Source organism: Bos indicus x Bos taurus, chromosome 6, assembly GCF_003369695.1.
Source record: "Bos indicus x Bos taurus breed Angus x Brahman F1 hybrid chromosome 6, Bos_hybrid_MaternalHap_v2.0, whole genome shotgun sequence".
Taxonomy (NCBI): domain Eukaryota; kingdom Metazoa; phylum Chordata; class Mammalia; order Artiodactyla; family Bovidae; genus Bos; species Bos indicus x Bos taurus.
This window is the reverse complement of record NC_040081.1, coordinates 65447435-65468409: the sequence shown is the minus strand read 5'-3', so window position 1 is coordinate 65468409 and position 20975 is coordinate 65447435. Positions and strand designations below refer to the sequence as shown.

Sequence of the window (20975 nt, the reverse complement as noted above, 5' to 3'; positions counted from 1 at the left end):
CACATCCATGCATGACCACTGGAAAAACCATAGCCTTGAATAGACAAACCTTTGTGGACAACGTAATGTCTCTGCTTTTTAATATGCTGTCTAGGTTGGTCAAGACTTTCATTCCAAGGAGTAAGCGTCTTTTAATTTCATGGCTGCAATCACCATCTGCAGTGATTTTGGAGCCCAGAAAAATAAAGTCTGACACTGTTTCCACTGTTTCCCATCTATTGCCATGAAGTGATGGGACTATATGCCATGATCTTAGTTTTCTGAATGTTGAGCTTTAAGGCAACTTTTTCACTCTCCTCTTTCACTTTCATCAAGAGGCTTTTTAGTTCCTCTTCACTTTCTGCCAGAAGGGTGGTGTCATCTCCACATCTAAGGTTATTGATATTTCTCCCGGCAATCTTGATTCCAGCTTGTGCTTCTTCCAGCCCAGCGTTTCTCATGATGTACTCTGCATATAAGTTAAATAAACAAGGTGACGATATACAGCCTTGACGTACTCCTTTTCCTGTTTGGAACCAGTCTGTTGTTCCATGTCCAGTTCTAACTGTTGCTTCCTGACCTGCATACAAATTTCTCAAGAGGCAGATCAGGTGTTCTGGTATTTCCATCTCTTTCAGAATTTTCCACAGTTTATTGTGATACACATAGTCAAAGGCTTTGGCATAGTCAATAAAGCAGAAATAGATGTTTTTCTGGAACTCTCTTGCTTTTTCCATGATCCAGCGGACATTGGCAATTTGATCTCTGGTTCCTCTGCCTTTTCTAAAACCAGCTTGAACATCAAGAAGTTCACGGTTCACATATTGTTGAAGCCTGGCTTGGAGAATTTTGAGCATTATTTTACTAGCGTGTGAGATGAGTGCAATTGTGCGGTAGTTTGAGCATTCTTTGGCATTGCCTTTCTTTAGGATTGGAATGAAAACTGACCTTTTCTAGTCCTGTGGCCACTGCTGAGTTTTCCAAATTTGCTGGCATATTGAGTGCAGCACTTTCACAGCATCATCTTTCAGGATTTGAAAGAACTCAGTTGGAATTCCATCACCTCCACTAGCTTTGTTCGCAGTGATGCTTTCTAAGGCCCACTTGACTTCACATTCCAGGATGTCTGGCTCTAGGTCAGTGATCACACCATCGTGATTATCTGGGTCATGAAGATCTTTTTTGTACAGTTATTCTGTGTATTTTTGCCATCTCTTCTTAATATCTTCTACTTCTGTTAGGTCCATACCATTTCTGTCCTTTATCGAGCCCATCTTTGCATGAAATGTTCCTTTGGTATCTCTGATTTTCTTGAAGAGATCTCTAGTCTTTCCCATTCTGTTATTGTCCTCTATTTCTTTGCATTGATCACTGAAGAAGGCTTTCTTATCTCTTCTTGCTATTCTTTGGAACTCTGCATTCAGATGTTTATATCTTTCCTTTTCTCCTTTGCTTTTCACTTCTCTTCTTTTCACAGCCATTTGTAAGGCCTCCCCAGACAGCCATTTTGCTTTTTTGCATTTCTTTTCCATGGGAATGGTCTTGATCTCTGTCTCCTGTACAATGTCACGAACCTCATTCCATAGTAGATCAGGCACTCTATCTATCAGATCTAGGCCCTTGAATCTATTTCTCACTTCCACTGTATAATCATAAGGGATTTGATTTAGGTCATACCTGAAGGGTCTAGTGGTTTTCCTTACTTTCTTCAATTTCAGTCTGAATTTGGCAATAAGGAGTTCATGGTCTGAGCCACAGTCAGCTCCTGGTCTTGTTTTTGCTGACTGTATAGAGCTTTTCCATCTTTGGCTGCAAAGAATATAATTAATCGGATTTTGGTGTTGACCATCTGGTAATGTCCATGTATAGAGTCTTCTCTTGTGTTGTTGGAAGAGGGTGTTTGTTATGACCAGTGCATTTTCTTGGCAAAACTCTATTAGTCTTTGCCCTGCTTCATTCCGTATTCCAAGGCCAAATTTGCCTGTTACTCCAGCTGTTTCTTGACTTCCTACTTTTGCATTCCAGTCCCCTATAATGAAAAGGATATCTTTTTGGGTGTTAGTTCTAAAAGGTCTTATAGGTCTTCATAGAGACCTACAGTAGACAGAGTCAGGACAAATTGAACTGTAAAATGAAAGTACTATTTCCAGTTTATCAGGCTACTGTGTGCGCCAAAATTTCATTCTTCATCAGTGCAAGAGTATTATTAGACCTAATGTAACATTTCTAGTGAACCATGTATCTTGTTGTTGTGGTTCAGTTGTTAAGTTGTGTCTAACATTTTGAGACCCCATGGACTGCAGCATGCCAGGCTTTCTTGTCCTTCACCATCTCCTGGAGTTTACTCAAATTCATGTCCATTGAGTTGGTTATTCCATCCAACCATCTCACCTTGTATCACCCCCTTCTCCTCCTGCCCTCCATCTTTCCCAGCTTCAGGTTCTTTTCCAATGAGTAAGTTCTTCGCATCAGGTGACCAAAGTATTGGAACTTTAGCTTCAGCATCAGTCCTTCCAGTGAGTAATCAGGGTTGGTTTCCTTTAAGGTTGACTGGTTTGATCTCCTTGCTGTCCAAGGGATTCTCAAGAGTCTTCTCCAGTAGCACAGTTCAAAAGCATTAATTCTTTGGCACTCAGCCTTCTTTCTGGTCCAAGTCTCACATCTGTACATGACTACTGGGGAAACTATAGCTTTGACTCTGCAGGCCTTTGTTGGCAAAGTGATGTCTCTGCTTTTTAATACACTGTCTGGGTTTGTCATACCTTTTCTTAGGAGCAAGTGTCTTTTAATTTCATGGCAGCAGTCACTGTCTAACTCATATTTTCATTGAAAAATTATTTCTAATATATTTTATTCTAAATAAGCCCTCTGATATATATTTCTATGATTATGTGCTGGGTGCATATGTAATTATTCCTGAAATGTGCATTTCTGACTGCATGCATGCTAAGCCACTTCTGTCGTGTCTGACTCTTTGTGACCCTATGGACTGTATAGCCTGCCAGGCTCCACTGTCCATGGGATTTTCCAGGCGGGAATACTGGAGCAGATTGCCATGTCCTCCCCCGGGGAATCTTTGCAACCCAGGGATCGAACCCAGGTGTCTTATGTCCCCTGTATTGGTAGGTGGATTCTTTACCACTAGTGCCACCTAGGAAGCCCATGCATTTCTGATTAATAAAATTCAAATGCTAACATCCCCTAGGATATAAACTGAGGTTAAATCATTTACATATATATTATACTATTTTTATTTAAACGTTTCAACAGTAAGTCATCTGAGAGTCTAATAAAGATTTGTCAGTGTGGATGTGATACAGTCATGTTTCTGCTTTTAGAAGATCGCTTATGAAGGAGGGTTCAACATATACAAGTCAAAAAAATGTGATACAGAACATTAACAAAATGAAAGATGAAAATCATATGATCACCTCAATAGATGCAGAAAAGGCATTTGACAAAATTTGACATCATTTTATGACAAAAACTCTCAAAAAATTGAGTATAGCATCAGTTCAGTTCAGTCGCTCAGTCGTGTCCAACTCCCTGCAACCCCATGAATCGCAGCACTCCAGGCCTCCCTGTCCATCACCAACTCCCGGAGTTTATTCAAATTCATGTCCTTCGAGTCGGTGATGCCATCCAGCCATCTCGTCCTCTGTTGTCCCCTTCTCCTGCCCCCAATCCCTTCCAGCATCAGAGTATTTTCCAATGAGTCAATTCTTCACATGTGGTGGCCAAAGTATTGCAGTTTCAGCTTTAGCATCAGTCCTTCCAGTGAACACCCAGGACTGATCTCCTTTAGAATGGACTGGTTGGATCTCCTTGTAGTCCAAGGGACTGTCAAGAGTCTTCTCCAACACCACAGTTCAAAAGCATCAATTCTTTGGCGCTCAGGTTTGTTCATAGCCCAACTCTCACATCCATACATGACCACTGGAAAAACCATAGCCTTGACTAGACAGACCTTTGTTGGCAAAGTAATGTCTCTGCTTTTGAATATGCTATCTAGGTTGGTCATAACTTTCTCAAAATAATAGAGACCATGTATGAGAAGCCCAGAACTATCATACTCAAAGGTGAAAAGCTGAAAGTTTTTCCTCCGTGATCAGGAACAATTCAAGGGTGCACTCTTTTGCCACTTTTATTTAAAATAGTATTAGAAGTCCTAGCCAAACAATCTGACAGGAAATGTAAATAAATTAAAGGCACAAGTTGGAAACCAAGAAGTAAAATTGTCTCTATTTTCAGATAACATGGTACTTCATGTAGAAAATTCTGTAGAATCCCCCCTAATTTTTTTTTCAGTAAAGTTGCAGAATATGAAATCAACATACAAAAATAAATTACATTTCTATATATTAATAATGAACTATCTATAAAAGAAATAAAACAATTCCATTTACAATATCATTAAAAACAATAAAATATCTAGGAATAAATTTAACTAAAGAGGTGAAAGACCTCTGAAAACTGTGACAGTGATGAAAGAAATTGAGGGAGACACAGATGAAAGATATCACATATTTATGGATTGGAAGAACTTAATATTATAAAAATGTCCACACTACCAAGTGATATATATAGTCTATGCAATTTTCCCAAATACCAATAGTATTTTTCAAAAAAATAGAAAAATAATCTTAACATTTTTATGGAACTATAAGGACCATAATTACCAAAAGCAATCTTGAGAAAGAACAAAACTGGATGCATCACACTCACTTATTTCGAACTGTATTATAAACCTATAGTAATCAAAACAATAGGTACTGGCATAAAAACAGACACATAAGACCAGGGGAACTGAGCAGAGAAGCCAGAAATATACCTACGCATATATGGTCAAATAATTTTAACAAGAGCACAAAAAACACACACTGGGGAAAAGATAGTCTCTTCAATAAATGGTATTGGGAAAATTGTATATTCACATGCTAAAGAATTAAACTAGAACCCGATTTTATATCACTCGTAAAATTTAAGTTGAAATGGATTACAGACTTAAATGTAAGACCTGAAATCATGAAACTCTCCTATAAGAAAGCATATGGAAGAAGCTCCAAGTTGTTGGTCTTGGCAATGATTTTTTAAATTTTGAGACCAAGCCACAGGCAACAACAACAACAAAAAAAATAGAGCTATATCAAAGTAAAAAGATACTGTAAAGCAAAAGGAACAAAATGAAAAGGCTAGTTGTGGAATGGGAGAAAAATATTTGAGAACCATATATCTAAGGGATATATATAAGAGATAATATACAGGATAAGGGATTAATATACAGGATATATAAAGAATTTATGCAATTCAATAGCAAATAAATAACCCAGTTAAAAAATGGGCAAAGAATCGGAAAAGACATTTATCCAAAGAAGATGTACAGATGGTCAGTAGGTACATGAAAACGTGTTCAAGGTCGCCACTCAGGAAAATGCAAATCAAAACCATAATGAATTATCACCTCACATATGTTAGGATGAGAGCAAAGTCACTCAGTCATGTCTGACTCTTTGCGACCCCGTGGACTGTAGCCTACCAGGATTCTCCATCCATGGGATTTTCCATCAATGTGTATTTTCCAGGCAAGAGTACTGGTGCTAAGTCACTTGAGTCATGTCCGACTCTGTGCAACCCCATAGACGGCAGCCTACCAGGCTGCCCCGTCCCTGGGATTCTCCAGGCAAGAACACTGGAGTGGGTTGCCGTTTCCTTCTCCAATGCATGAAAGTGAAAAGTGAAAGTGAAGTTGCTCAGTCGTGTCTGACTCTTAGCGATCCCATGGACTGCAGCCCACCTGGCTCCTCCATCCATGGAATTTTCCAGGCAAGAGTACTGGAGTGGGGTGCCATTGCCTTCTCCAGGGGATCTTCCTGACCCAGGGATCGAACCCAGATCTCCTGCATTGTAAGCGGATGCTTTACCGTCTGAGCCACAAGGGAAGCCCCATGTTAGGATGGCTACTATCAAAAAGGCAGCAGATACCAAGTGTCTTGGAAGATATGGAGAAAAGGGAACACTAGTGCACTGATGGTGGGAATATAAATTGGGCTGGAAAACACTATAGAGGTTCCTCAAAAAATAAAAATAGAAATATTATATGATCCAGTAAATCCCATTTCTGGGTATACATCCAAAGGAAACAAAATTTGTGTTTTGAAGAGAGTTTTGTACCCCTATGTTTATTGTAGCATTATTCACAATAGCCAAAAATGTGGAAATAATCCTTCTGTTGACAATAGGTAAGTAAAATGTGGCATATGTTCAGCTATAACAAAAAGGGAAATTCTGCCATTTGGGCCAACATGGATTAACCTAGACTGCATTATGCCGAATGAAAAAGTCAGAGAGAGAAAAACAAATACTCCATAATCTTATTTATAAGTGGAAACTGGAAAAAAACACACAAACACAACTGAACTCATAGCAGCAGAGAGTAGATTGGTAGTTGTCAGGCACAGGGGATGGGGGAAATTGAGAGATGTGTATTCAAGGATGCAAATTTCCAGTTATAAGTTTTGAAACTCTAATTGATAGCTTGTTGTGTATACTAACAATTCTATACTGTAAAGCTGAAATTTGAAAGTAGATCTTAAATGCCCTCATCTCTCTTTTCCTGTCTCTCCCTCCCTCTCTCACACACACAATGACAACTATGTGAGGTGATGGATGTGTTAACAACCTTCATTGTTGTAGTTCATTTTGCAAAGTACACATACATCAAATTGTCACACTATGTAACTTAAATGTATGCAATGCCATATGTCATTTATACCTCAATAAAACTGGGGGAGACAAAATCACAAAAATCTCAAGCAAAAAGAAATCACTTATGAGCAGTTGGGAGAATAGATAGAGAATGTGGGATGGCAGAGGCACCATTTATGGAAATCATTCACCATTTATGAAGAAAAGTTGAGCTATGATAGAGGCAGTTTGGATAGAAAAAAATTAATGGATTTGAGATGTTTTTAGGATGAAAATGTAAAAGAATCCAGTGCTGTATTAAATGTTTCAAGGGAGTTGAAGGTGTCAAGAATCATTTGTAAGTTTTAAGTTACTCCACCACGTGTGTGGAAGTAATCTTTGCTAGGTTAGGAAGCATTAATAAAGACCAGGTTTGAGTGTGGAAGGGAATAAACACACTTAGACCTGTTGATTTTGTAGACATCAAATTATTTTGGATTATTTCATAATATCTTTGAATTAGAATTATCTCAGAGATGTTAAGAAGGCAGTTTAATGTATTGCCCTGTATCTAAGAAGATAGCTTATATGTGGAGACATAATTTGGGAGTCATCTAATTGCCCATTGATGGTATGTTTATTAGTGTGCCTAGGAGTACCTAGCGAGAGAGAAAGCATATATATTCTTGAAGTACTCCTTCACAAAGGACCTATTAGAGAACAACGAGTTTGTAAAGAAGAAATAGCCATAGAAATAGAAAACTTAAGAGATATTATAGAAGCTAATGGAAGAGAAGGTATTCAGAAGAGGGGTGCATCATTGGATTTTATTGTAGCAGAAAAGTCAAGAAAAGGGATTTACTATATCATTTTAGAGACAGAAGAGCCATTATTGCTCTTTGTAATATCTATTTATATTGAATGAGGGGAAACCAGATGGGGTGCAAGGGAAAAAAACTGGAAACTCAGGAAATTTTCAGGGTTCATTAATTGTTTGAAACTAGATCTCTCTTCCATGGAATTGTGTCCTTCTATACATTCTTACATTGTGTGCATGCATGTATGCTAAGTTGCTTCAGTCATGTCCGACTCTGTGCACCCCTATGGACTGTAGCCCATCAGGCTCCTCTGTCCATGGGACTCTCCAGGCAAGAATACTGGAGTGGGTTGCCATGCCCTCCTCCAGGGAATCTTCCTGACCCAGAGATCGAACCCACATCACTTACGTCTCCTGCATTGGCAGGTGGGCTTCCCTGTTGGCTCAGACTGTAAAGAATCCACCTGCAATGTGGGAGACCTGGGTTTGATCCCTGGGTTAGGAACATCCCCTGGAGAAGTGAATGGCTACCCATTCCAGTATTCTTGCCTGGAGGATTCCGTGGATAGAGGAGCCTGGCAGGCTAACAACCCATGGGGTCACAAAGAGTTGGATACGACTGAACCACTAAAGCACAGCACACCACAGCACCACCTTGGAAGCCCTTCACATATATCTACAGTTCACATAATGTAAATCGCTGTTTTGGCTTAAGGCTTCCCTGGTGACTCAGACGGTAAATAATCTTCCTGCAATGTGGGAGACCTAGGTTCAGTCTCTGGGTTGGGAAGATCCCCTGGAGGACGGCGTGGCAACCCACTCCAGTTTTCTTGCCTGGAGAATCCCCATGGTCAGAGGAGCCTGGCAAGCTATAGTCTGTGGGATCAGAAAGACTTGGACATGACTCAGCAACTAAGCATAGCACATTTTGTTGTTGTTCTGGGACTGTTTTCTACAGTCAAATAAATGAATGTTTTATGTAGGAAATCCCCAGCATCATCTAGCTGCTGGGTTTATGTTGTATCAGTAATTTTGGATTTTCCCCATATTTTGACAAATACCATTTGTAGGCACTCACCTAATGTGTGACTTTGGATGTTAGGCATACTTAAAGGGAATACCTTCACAATCTAGCTTAAATTCAGTCCTGGATGAAGCAAGTGCCTATGAAACATGGCTATCATTTATTATCCCGGTATCAATTGCAAGATTTTCTTAGTTATTCTTTCTGGCTCTTTAATATAAATTATGAAGTTATAGGTGACCCTGTAAAATCATGAACTATGAAGTAAAAGTAGGAGCTTGCTTCACTTTGGATATTATTAATTCAAAACACAATTAGATTCTAACAGTCTTAATTATAATTATTTTGTGTCTGTCCAGTCTTATAAATTGCCTGTATTTGTTCTCAAGTCTCTCAGGTTTATCTGCTATTATTTCTCAGAAACATTAACAAGTTTTTATGATGATTACAATATGATGTTCAGTCTAGATGAAAATGTATTATAGAATTGGCAAAAAGTCAGAAGGAGCTTCATTCCGGTATGATGTTTATGTGCTCCCATTACCGGTGCTGTTGTTATAAATTTGACATTAAAGGAGATCCTCTTAATCTGTACATCATCAGACCTGAAGATCACCTTTAAAGAGGAAATGTTTGAAAACTAAATTTTAGTTTTGCTAGTTGGAGAAAAACCCTCAATAAAGCTTTCCACCACCGTTCCTTTACATCTGGTTGAGCTTATTTATGAATTTTAGCTCACTCATCCATTACTCCAGGAAGCTTTTACTGAGCTCTTTGGCTGGCGTAGATGCCTTTTTTTTTGGTGGCTTAGCATCTTGATCATATTTGTTATAGAACTTTTCATATTGAAACCTTATCATTATCTGTCTTTCCCACTGAGCGTTCTTGGAAAGAATGGACCTTTCTGATCCATTTTTGTAACTCCAGTGTGTAGCAGGCTGCAGTCACATAATAGGAGCTTAATTGAATCATATTTAAGCATAGAATAGTCATAATACTATTTAGGATTTTCTAGAGGATCATTTCATTATGCAAAAATCTTGAAATGGAAATTTTCAGTTCTGTAAATAAGCGGCAGAAAGCAGAGTGTACATGCTCCCATCCTCACAGTCTCAATTGCTCCTTTTACTGACTTCTCTCTGCCAGTGCAGCATATTTATTTGAAACTTTTGATAATAGAAATAAAATGTTATAGATGGAAAAAGCTGGAGAGAATCTAGTCCATGGATCCCTGTCATTTAATGACTGCATTGCTGTTTCCACTCCCTTTCCAATGGACTTGTATTTGGATCAGCTTTTTCTCTCAGTATAGTGGAGATATTTTTTGGTTTTGGTTTTGTTTGTTTGTTGTTTTGGTTTGCCCTTGCCCATTCAGTATGCATTCCACCTTCTTCTGGTAACAGTAACCCATTGCTTATTCAGTGTCCTGATCTAAGGGAGGGCAAAGGATTCATACCTGTTTCTATACTTTGATCTTTGTGCCTCTTTTGTAACTAGCTTACATTACATGGAGAAGGAAATGGCAATCCACTCCAGTATTCATGCCTGGAAAATCTCATGGACCGAGGAGCCTGGTGGGCTGCAGTCCATGGGGTCACAAAGAGTCAGACACGACTGAGCAACTTCACTTACATTAGAAAAATACATACATGTGTTTGATTTTCCCTCAGTTAGAATGTGAATTCAGGAAAGGAGTAGTTTAATCTCTGTATTTACTCTACTCTGTCTTCCTATTTCTACCCATGTTTTTCCTCAACATTTATTTATAGTACTAAGTCATGAATGACCAATCACCAAAAGCTGACTATAAGCATTAATTATCAATTTAAAGTGATGTCTGGGTCTTTCAGATCTTATGGTTTGGATTCAATGAATGTGATAAAATACATAGTCTATATAAGAAGCCCCACAGATCCTCATCAGCTAGGTTCTAAGCTATATATAAATTGTGAAAGTGAAAGTCACTCAGTCCTGTCTGACTCTTTGCGACCCATGGACTATAGAGTTCATGGAATTCTCCAGGCCAGAATTCTGGAGTGGGTAATCTTTCCCTTCTCCAGGGGATCTTCTCAACCCAGGAATCGAACCCAGGTCTCCCGCATTGCAGGCAGACTCTTTGCTAGCTTAGCCACAAGGGAAGCCCACATAAATTATATGTATAATCAAATTATGGCCTATTTGCATATTAATCTTACTTTTCAAGTTAACAAATGTTCAAAATGATTTAAATTATGCCAGGTTAGTTTAAGAATGCCCATTTAGTCTGTGAAATGTTAGACTCCCTTAGATTAAAGAAAAAGAACGTGAAAGTAACCTCTTTGAAACCAGAATTCTAATTGGAAACCTTAAGATTTCAAAACAAGAATCTGTGTTCTGAATTTCTGTTGCATGTGCTTGGATGGGTAACCTCCCTCAGACTTGCTTTCTCTTTAGCCTCTTTCCCTCAAGGATTTAAAAGAAAAACTAAAACGAAATATCAGTTCACTAAAGCAGGCACCCTGCCCCAAGGTTTGGCAAAATGTATCCTGTCTTACTGTGTCTTCTGAGGCATCTGCAAGGGAAAAAAAAATCAGTTTACTAAAGTCAGCCCCTCTGGCCAAAGTCTTTCTTACTTCCAAATAATGAATTCTAAATGGAAAGGAAAAAAGAGTAGAATACCAGCATCTTGTTAAAAGTTTCCAAAATTTTATGAAAGCAAAAATAAAAAAATAAATTGTACTGAAAGAACTGGTAAAAAACAACTTGCAAAGTGATCACAGTTACTACTTGAAGGCTGTGAAGTGCTCATCTCATCAAATGATATTTCTCTGCAAATGCTCCATAAGTTGCCCAGGTGATGGCAATAACAAAAGTCTTATTCTTAAAGGTTTTATTTGCAGATATATTTTGAACAGAGTTTAGCAGGACAGAGATAGTCCAAGTAGGAAATAAAATCTGGATTTTTCAGAAACAAGGATGAAAGGATTATTCTGCAGCACTCAATATTCCAATCTAAATGTGGATTTGATCCGAATTAACTTCTGGAATAGATCATTACTGCCCTAATTTTTGACCAGTAGCTGAAAACAATTTTCATGAAAAGTAGAGACACTTTCAAAATTAAAATGTGGTTGATATCTAAAAGTTAAATATTAATATTTTAATTTTTCTCTACTTTGACGTGAATATGAATAAATACTTAAAGACAGGAATACCTTGCACGTTTTTATTTCAAGATTTAAATGAAAGTTTCACATTATGCAAAGAGGGGTCATTGATGCAACTCTAATGGCCATTTAAGAATCATACAATCTTTCTGCTCATAGAGTGTTTAATGAATAAAAAGGTAGATAGGGAAAAACATACACACAGAATATTAAAACTGTAGAAGTCAGATTCACATAGTAAAGGCTAGAGTTAATTGCTGAGAGTGTTAAGATACCCCCAGGCTTACCACACACTCTATACTCCCTGAGTCATATGTTGCAAGTCCCCACAAGGAAGTAATTTAGTTTGCAAGATGCCTCCTGGAGCTATTAAACTATTTAAAATGAGTACAGTGATGTAACAGCATTGAGAACCAGAGACATCCTTTGGTGTTCCCCAAAGTGCGTTCTGGAAAACACTAATATGGAAATATGCTCCAGAGGAAGAAAGCGTGCTGGCTCAACTAAGTTTGGAAATCTCCACATGGCGTTCCTCTCAGAGAATCACTGTATGCGTTAGCACCATACAGGTTTGGGAAATACTTCAGTAAAAAAGAGTTTGACTTTATTACCTGCATATTTACCAAATTTAGATGACACTGAAGTCGTTTAAATAAATAACACTCACTAGCATCAAACAGAGATACTGAAATAGGCATATCTTTAGGGAAATGCTGATAGAAGGTTACTTTACTACTGAAATCAGTGTCAGGCAAGTTAAAAGATATATTATGTATTCCAGTCACTGGATTGGGATATTATTCTTTTAAAGTTTAGAAAATAAATTCTCACATTCCGGTTTCTATGTCAAGTTCTGAGAGTTCCATTGGCATGAGGTGGATGCTCATCTTTACATGCCTTTGCAACCAAAAGAACTGTGGTCTAGTGCTGCAGAGCAAAGGACTGGATACAGAAATTTGAAGACTGCAGAAACAAGGGACTGGCATGTTTTAAGATCTTGATTGGGTGAACTATCCAAGTTCTAATCATTCATCATTAACATTTGCATTATTCCCTTGCAAACTCTTCCCCACACCAGAGTAATGTCTAAGGTGCAATGTTGACCCCATAACTCATGTTCCTAATGTCTCTCAATGGCTCATTTTCTAGATAAAATTTTCAAAGTTTCTGGAATTTATTAAAACCACATTCTTTTTCTTTAAAAAGAAACCACTCTTTCCTTTCCAAGATTAAGTTGGATAAATGCTACACATTTCTCCAGATGTTTCAGTTTACTGAATCCATAGACTCTTTTAGCTGGACCTGACTCTACAACAACCTACAAGCCTTGGAATGCACTTAATATAAAATCTTTTGGGAGTAAGCACAGCAGCTTCCTTTCTGACATTAATACATTGCCTAAAATAACAAGGTCACTTATTTCCAATGTTTGAAATGGATCGTAATGTAAAAATAACATGGAACTTTGCTGGATCTACTAGAGTTTAAGGGCTTCCCTGGTGGCTCAGCAGTAAAGAATCTGCCTGCAATGTGGCATACTTAGATTTGATCCCCGGGTTGGGAAGATCCCCTGGAGGAGGAAATCGCAACCCACTAAAGTTTAATAAAAAAACAAGATAAAGTTTAACAGAAAACAGTTATGCCATTGACTTGTAGTATGGTGTGGAGAAGAGCCCCCAACCTCTGTGTAACAGTTTTGTTCTGTTATACGTAACTATCAGAAAGGGAGAAAATGAGGATAGTTGAGAGTGCTTTGTGACTAAAGAAAATATAATGGGCACTTCAGGAGAGAAGCACATTAATGTAATCAGTTACATAAAAGGAATTGCCTGAATGAACACTATGGTTATTCTGAGGATGGATAGAATTGAATCCTTTCAGCATTCTATATAAGATAGAAATAGTCTGCTCACTTTGGCTGTGAGAAGTACCTGAGGGAGAATATATACGTTCTATCCCTTCACTCTTCAAGCACCATTTGCCATTTGAGGGCATTGGCTGGCAAGTTGTCCAGTCTGTCATTTCTCCCTCCTGGCACAATAATCCACCACTGTAATCTGCCTTTGTGTTTGTTCAGGTGACATTCATTTGTGTCACTTTTAGGCTTAATAAAGTGACATAATCCACACCCTTAAACAAATGGCTGCACCATCCATCGATTGAGTAACTCAGGAGGCGATATCATTACATATGAAGTAGACAATTGTTCAACATTTCCATCAGGGGCACTGCTTCATGCAGGGTTCCCAGATCTCCTGTTAGAAAAAGGCTGAAGGCTTAATTGTGATGGGTGACACCACATCGTGTACACTTAATCCCTCCTTGAGCAGCCTAATTTTCTGAGAAATACATAAATGAACAAAGACACTGCCAATTTGGTGCATTTTTTGCGTCAATGTTCTGAAGTCGTTGACGAAGAGTAGAAGAGTAGAAATAAAAGGTGGAAATAAAAGTGTTGCAGTTGAGTAATGGAGTCTAGGAGCCTTAGCTTTGAAAGCATATTATTCGTTATACAGCAGAACACCCGTGTTACTAGTGCTTTTAATGTTTTTAAATGCTACCAAATGTTTCGTTGACTAACCTATTCCCAGGGGTTCCGTATAACTCTTTCAGGTCACTCAGGTACTGCTTTCTAAATTACCGTGGTGGTGAATTCAATTACTGCTGTACTCTTTCAGTGGCCTAAAAGAATAAATGGTCTTCCTAAAATGTTTTTCTCTTTGGAAAGGTCTAGAGTGTTAGGGCTGAATAGGACCTTAGAGATGATCTGATTCAGTGTTCCATAAACTTGTCTGATGACAAGATTCTCCTGAGAACTTGTTTTCAAAAATATAGATTCTCAGGCTTCTTCCCTGGATACTCTGTTACAATATATTTGACATGGGGCCCAGGAATCTACATTTTGTGATGAAGATTCCAAATAACTAAGGTGGGTTTGGGAAAAGCCAAATTAGTTCCACTTTTTAATTTTATGGATGAAGAAGCAGATGCCTAGATAGATTAAATGATTCATCTAAATTATACTGCACAGAATATTTTGAAAAATTGAGATTATTTCAGGACAAAAGTTGTGATGGGCAACTTACATGCATCTCATAGTAGAAAATGTATTTTCTTAAAATTTAAGCCTTCTTTATTGAATAGAACAGTGCTATTTAGAAGATTGTGACAGTAGTGATGGAAGACACTTGACTGCATACGACAGTGGTTCTCAAGAATGATTTTGCCCCACAGGTGACATTTGGCAATGTCTGGAGATACACTTTGGTGTCACAGCTAAAGAAAAAGAGGTACTACTCGTATGTAGTGTATAGAGACAGAGATGCTACTAAACACACTGCCACACACAAGACATCCTCCTACAGCAAAGAAGTACGTGGACCACCGTGTCAATAGTGTCCAAGTTGGGAAACCCTGGTATTAATTGCTTCTTGAGCATTATCTCCCTTTGAGATACTTAATAGGCCTATCCGGGCACATTTGAGAAGTAGGATACAGTTTCCAATTTTCTTCCTGAAATTAGATAGAAAGTCTTATACCAAAGTTAAGCAGGTCATTTATTGACCCATGTCAGGCTATTCTTAGGCTGGGTGAAATTCTTTTTTTTTTTTTTAATTTTAGGACGATACAGTAAAATCCTTTTAGGATTCTTCGTCTTTCGTCTACTCAAATATCTAGACCTGTCATTCCTAGTACACCTCAATTATGTCTGCTTTGACCTTTCTGCATTCTGTATCTAGATCACCCAAATTCTAATTCCATGGGATCAGCTAAAAGCTACAGTGTCAATGTCTGCTGAGTTTTAACAGAAATTGAGACAGTTTGGGGCATAATCTTAACCTAAAAGCTAAAGTGAATAGAATACAAATTTACTTAGAGTAACTTATTTTCAAATCAGTATGATTTTTTCCCCTAATATGTCTCAATTTTATCTCCTCTCTGTCGTCAGTACTTAATTCAGATACTCATCATCTTTTTAGTAAACCATTGAAAGAAACACTTAACTAACCTCTTAACTTTTCTGCCACTTTTGCTGTTTTCTTACCATTTTTTCACCTAATCTAATTTGTAAAGTGCTTTTTCCTCCAGATTTTCCCCCACCTTAAAATTTTCCTGATTAAACCAATAGGTAGTTTCTCCCCATCAGTAGAATGTTTCTCAATTGTGGATTACATATGGAATCTTTATAAAGAGGAAAGAAATCATTTTATCTCAGCTGATATCTACTTAATTTGATTGTAATATCATGTATTTATGTATAAACATAAAATCAAATTCTTCTTTATGTTTAACGTTTAACACAACTATGAAACCAAAACAAATTTTCAAATTAAAAATGAACCAAACTATTCAACAAATAAAATTCAAATTTGCAATATAACTCAGTAAGACAGTTAATATTGTCTTGAAACTAAAGCATTGCTTTCAGTGGCCTTGTGTTCGTTATTTTCAAGTGCCTGTGCTATATGGTAAGCTGTGGTGTGACTGTTCATCTAATTCTTTATTCTGTCCCTGAAATCAGTGCATTATTTAAATATAAAACCTGCCTCTATTCTTTTCATATTAGCCCAGGACAGATAAATGTACACTAGTGCAATTGAAATGCAAAACAAGGATAAACACAGGTACTAGAAATTGATACATCAGCCAGTTCTCATATTATTTTCTTGTATTTATTTATATTGTATTATTATAAAGGGAAAAATCACAGAATTAAGAATTCTTGTAAATTACAGGAAAGGCTTTGTGTTTGAGCACTGTTTCCTCAACAATGGGAAAGACTGACCTATAGAAGTGAGTCCAGATGCCACAGCAAGGCATGTAAAGTCTTCAGTATCCACTGCTGTTCTTTTTTCATCCCTCCAGGCTCATCCATGGTATTTGCTGTTTTAGTACTTATTACTTAGTGTTACAGAGCTCATCAGACTGCCTTGCTCCCATATTATTTCACCTCTCTGTGCTTTTGCTTGTGGTACTTGGTCTACATTTTTTTCCTACCAGTTTTGTTTTTTATGTTTCTTAATCATCGTTCAGATCAAGCCTAGATATCTTTTCCTCTAAAACCATTTCTAGAACCCCGGGGTGAAATGTACCTCTCCTCTGTGGATTAAGGGTACCCAGTGACCTTCCCTAAACTGTCTCCTCCCTTGTGACAGTGCTCTGTCCATCACCTCCCTCTATCAGAGCTACAATAAGAGTAGGGATGGTGCCACTAGCCCAGGTCCTGTCATACCAGGAATCACTCCAGAAATATATGCATGCATGTATGCATGTATGTATAGTAAGCTGAAGTGACCCATTTTAAACTGAAGACCCATCTCTGGTAACCAGGCTAGCTTTTGTTTCTTTTGTTTGTTTCCAATGCTCAGAATTGAATGTACTTTAAGAAAACATGGCATAGTTGAAAATGCACAGTATTTAAAATCAAAGGACTTGATTTCACATCTTGCCCTGTCATTTATTCTTGTGTGTAAGATGGAGATAATCACCATCTCACACTCTTTTTGTGGATGTGCAAAATTTTGGCATAATATTTGGCAAACAGGCATATATGCAATAAATGTTCGTTTCTTTCCTATGTTATTGCTTTACTTCTTTTTATGGGCTGTAGGTATTTAAAATTGTTATTGTTACCAGTGAAGTTTCAGATTTATATACCTCCTTATTACAGTTAGATTGAGGACCACTGTTAGTTACATTTTCCTGCACTGTGCTTCTGCTTTACTGTATAAAATAGATGGGACAATCCATCTTTCCTTTTCATCCTCACAGGATACCTCACTCCCTGTAACTATTTATATTTATTCAGAACATATTTTTTTCTTTTATTGCCACAGGCATGAGAGAACCTCTACTTTGTTCTTATTACCTAGAAAAATCTGTCTTCTTCCTTCTCTTTGTAGTCCATTTTCATCAAAAAGCATCTACTTTGAGAAGCATTCTCTTTACCGGCATTGTATTTTTGAATTTTCCTTTTTTATGCTTTCATACAGTTATGAGAATCTATAGCTTCAGTTCTTTGGGTAATAGACTTAAGGCTCTTAGATAACACAAAATTTATTGTAAAAGTAAGTCATGTGGAGTTCAGCAAGATGAAAAATTTCTCTAATCAGTAGGTTCCCAGCTCTTACATGTGTTTTGTAAACAAAAATAGATCAAAGGTAGATATGAAAGCAACTGATTCTGATTTAGCTGATGCTTACAAGGAAAAACAAAGAATGAAAAGGTGGCAGTTTTTTTATTATAGAATGAAATGACTGTAACTACATAAAGCTACAGAAAGCATTCCTAATATGAAATTCTTAATAATGGACACTTATTGGTACAAGAAAATTCAAACTAGATGGAAAAAAGTGTCACAGATCTGGTGATAGCCAGAGGATGAACTAAGCAGCAGAGGGATACAACCAAGTGTCACTAGAGACAAAGTATTTGAGTTTCAACTTAACATTGAGAGGATAGGAATAGTGAAACCAATTTGTCATAGAGCAGCAGGCATGAGTTGATGACCCACAGGACATGCCTATTATCACGAATTATTCTCTGGTTCCGTGCCTTCTTAGAGACTGAAAGCTCTGTGGCGCAAGCGCTTTTGTATTGTATTAAGGCTGCACCTGTCATACTCTGATCCATTTCACCTTCAACCAACTCTCTGAACGCCACTCAGACTAAAACTGCAGTGCTTTTTGGTGAAGAGAGTCATGACTAACAGAAAAAAAAAAAAAAGCTATGAATACTTGAAACATCAGAGGAAATGCATTTGGTTCTGTTTTTACCCTGTTTGTCACAGTCATGAAGAGTACCACTTTACCATCTGGTAGGAAATAAAAGAGAACCTTAGGGTCTTGTTTTCTAAGTTGGGAATAAAATAATTTGAGTTGGAAAATCTCAGTGAACAGTTGAAAGTTCACAAGTACTGACCTCAGGCCCTTTTGTATCCATGTTGCCTGCATTTGGGGTTCAGTTAACGTATGTCATTGCTAGAGACTGAGCACTGTTTGACAGCTTGCACAGAGAAGAGAAATTAATAGAAGGGACTCCTCCATGCATTTCTGCTTCTATACCTCTTTTCAGTGTAACTATCTGTTTGAAAAATTAGAATTATTAGGGCTATTATGGTCATGTACATCTGATTTCATGATTTGGGGTCTTGTTCTCAGTTGGTTTTAACTTCTTATGAGAATACCAATGTTCATTTATATTTCAGATTGACTCAAAAATGTTCTTTCTTAATTTTCATGTCAGCTACTGGGTATGCAAAATTACATTCTTTGTTCTTGAAGATTTTCAGATTACTGGAGGAGAATATAAAGATAATTCTTTAAGAGAATGACAAGACGAGCCATCGGCTGTAAGAAAATATTTGCAAAAGACATATATGATAAAAGACTGTAGATTCATTGCAACAAATCTAACAAATGTGCTATGCTGGTGCAGGATGGTAAAGGCACAGGTTATATGGAGACTTTATACTTTCTATTCAATTTTTTGTGAATCTAAAACTAAAGAACTTAAGTTTGTTTTAAAAATGATTAAACCAATGCATCATGCCAGATGGTATGAAAGAAGGGTTGTAAGAAGTGTAGAAGCCCAGAGAAGAAGGGCTTATTCAGCCTAGAGGGGTTTCAAGAAGACTTCATAGAACCGATGGCCTTTAGACCAGGATTTAAAGGTAAATAGAAGTTGCCCTGTAGCAAAGTGCAAGGCAAGAATTACAGGTAGAGGAGAAGAAATGAGGAGGTTTCGAAGGGAAGAAAGGAGCAAGAAAAAAAAGAGATATGACATACTTGTGAATGCCTTTTAATTCTGACTGAAATTAGAGTTTTACTGTAGACATAGGCAGGTCATTGGACTAGTGTGGCATGTTGGAAATCTAAGCCATTTTATCAGCTGGACATTTTTGTCTCAGTTTGCCATTGAAGAAATTAAGGCAAAAAGAACTATATGAACTGCCCAAGTTCATATAGCTGGTCAGTGGCAGAGCTAAGACTCAGATCCAGACATCATGAAAACTCAGCTGCCTGACCACACTGCAGGAGATGGTGTGGGTAAAACCTTCAAACTGGGAAGAACTAAATGTAGGTCAGATGTCATTGCCCATTTTTTGTTTTTGCAGGTTTCTTCACAAGGAAATAGACCAGCAGCTTCAATCAACTTCAGTTCTGTCATACCTTCATGATGTTTCCCTTGGTCAGAAATGCACTAAGTAGTCTCAGGATCCGAAGGATTCAACAAATTAGACAGAGTCACTCGAAACACTCACCAGATTTTCATGACAAATACGGTGATATCCTACTAGCCAGTGGAACCTCTTTCTGTCTTGTTACATGGGTATTTCTAGTCACACAGATTGGCATACAGTGGGGCTGTTCCCCTGTTGGCAGAGTCACCCCACAAGAGTGGAATGAAGAGTAGCCATCACAGTTACTGTAAAACAGAATTGTTTCAAGGTCAATTTGTTCTTTAAGCACTCTGCTGCTCATTAAACTATAGCATAATTGAAGAAATAAAATGCATGTGAAACTGTTGAAAAGTCATTGAAAATAGTCATTATTGTGCGTGAAAGCAAGGCAGTAGTGGTATGTATAGATTCCAGGGCATTATGAAGAATAAATATGTGAAAGTAGAATTAATGAAACATGTACTTTTCTGGTTTAATAATTTACATATCCTTCAGCAGATATACATACATAGGTACTTTACAGAGGGGCTTCCCAGTGGCACTAGTGGTAAAGAATCTCCCTGCCAAATCCAGGAGCTGCAGGAGACTTGGGTTTCATCCCTGAGTCTGGAAGATCCCTGGAAGAAGAAATGGCAACCCACTCCCATATTCTTGCTGGAAGAATGTCATGGACAGAGAAGCCTGCTGGGCTATAGTCCATGGGGTCGCAAAAGAGTAGGACATGAATGAGCATCTGAGCACACACATACTCTTTACAAATTTTACAAATTTTTGTCTGGCAAATCCTATTAAATCTTACTTTAAAACAATTCATAATTGACCATTTTTCCTTCCCCAATCTGAACCAACATACTTTCACTGGGATTATTATAAAAACTTCCTAGCCTGTCTCCTTTTCTTTACACTTGATGACCCCCAAGCCTGCCCCACACCCCCCAACCCAGTCACACACTATTTTAAGGACAACAGCAAGAATGATCATTTCAAAACATTAGTCTAGTTGGGCTTCCGTGGTGGCTCAGACAGTAAAGAATCTGTCTTCAGTGCAGGAGACCTGGGTTCAATCCCCGGGTCAAGAATCTCTCCTGGAGAAGGGCATGGCAACCTACTCCAATATTCTTGCCTGGAGAATCCCCATGGATG

General features: G+C 37.8%; 1 protein-coding gene across 1 annotated transcript in view; it reads left to right on the top strand.

The window, feature by feature from the left end:
• The window catches only part of LOC113894258 (cytochrome c oxidase subunit 7B2, mitochondrial), a 134137-nt gene extending 113849 nt beyond the window's left edge, over positions 1 to 20288 (top strand). Inside the window, exon 3 of the mRNA XM_027544417.1 lies at positions 19767 to 20288. Coding sequence (XP_027400218.1) covers positions 19826 to 20065 — 240 coding nt within the window. The 5' untranslated portion in view covers positions 19767 to 19825 and the 3' untranslated portion in view covers positions 20066 to 20288. The remainder of the gene's footprint in view (positions 1 to 19766) is intronic.
• Positions 20289 to 20975: the final 687 nt, after the last annotated feature.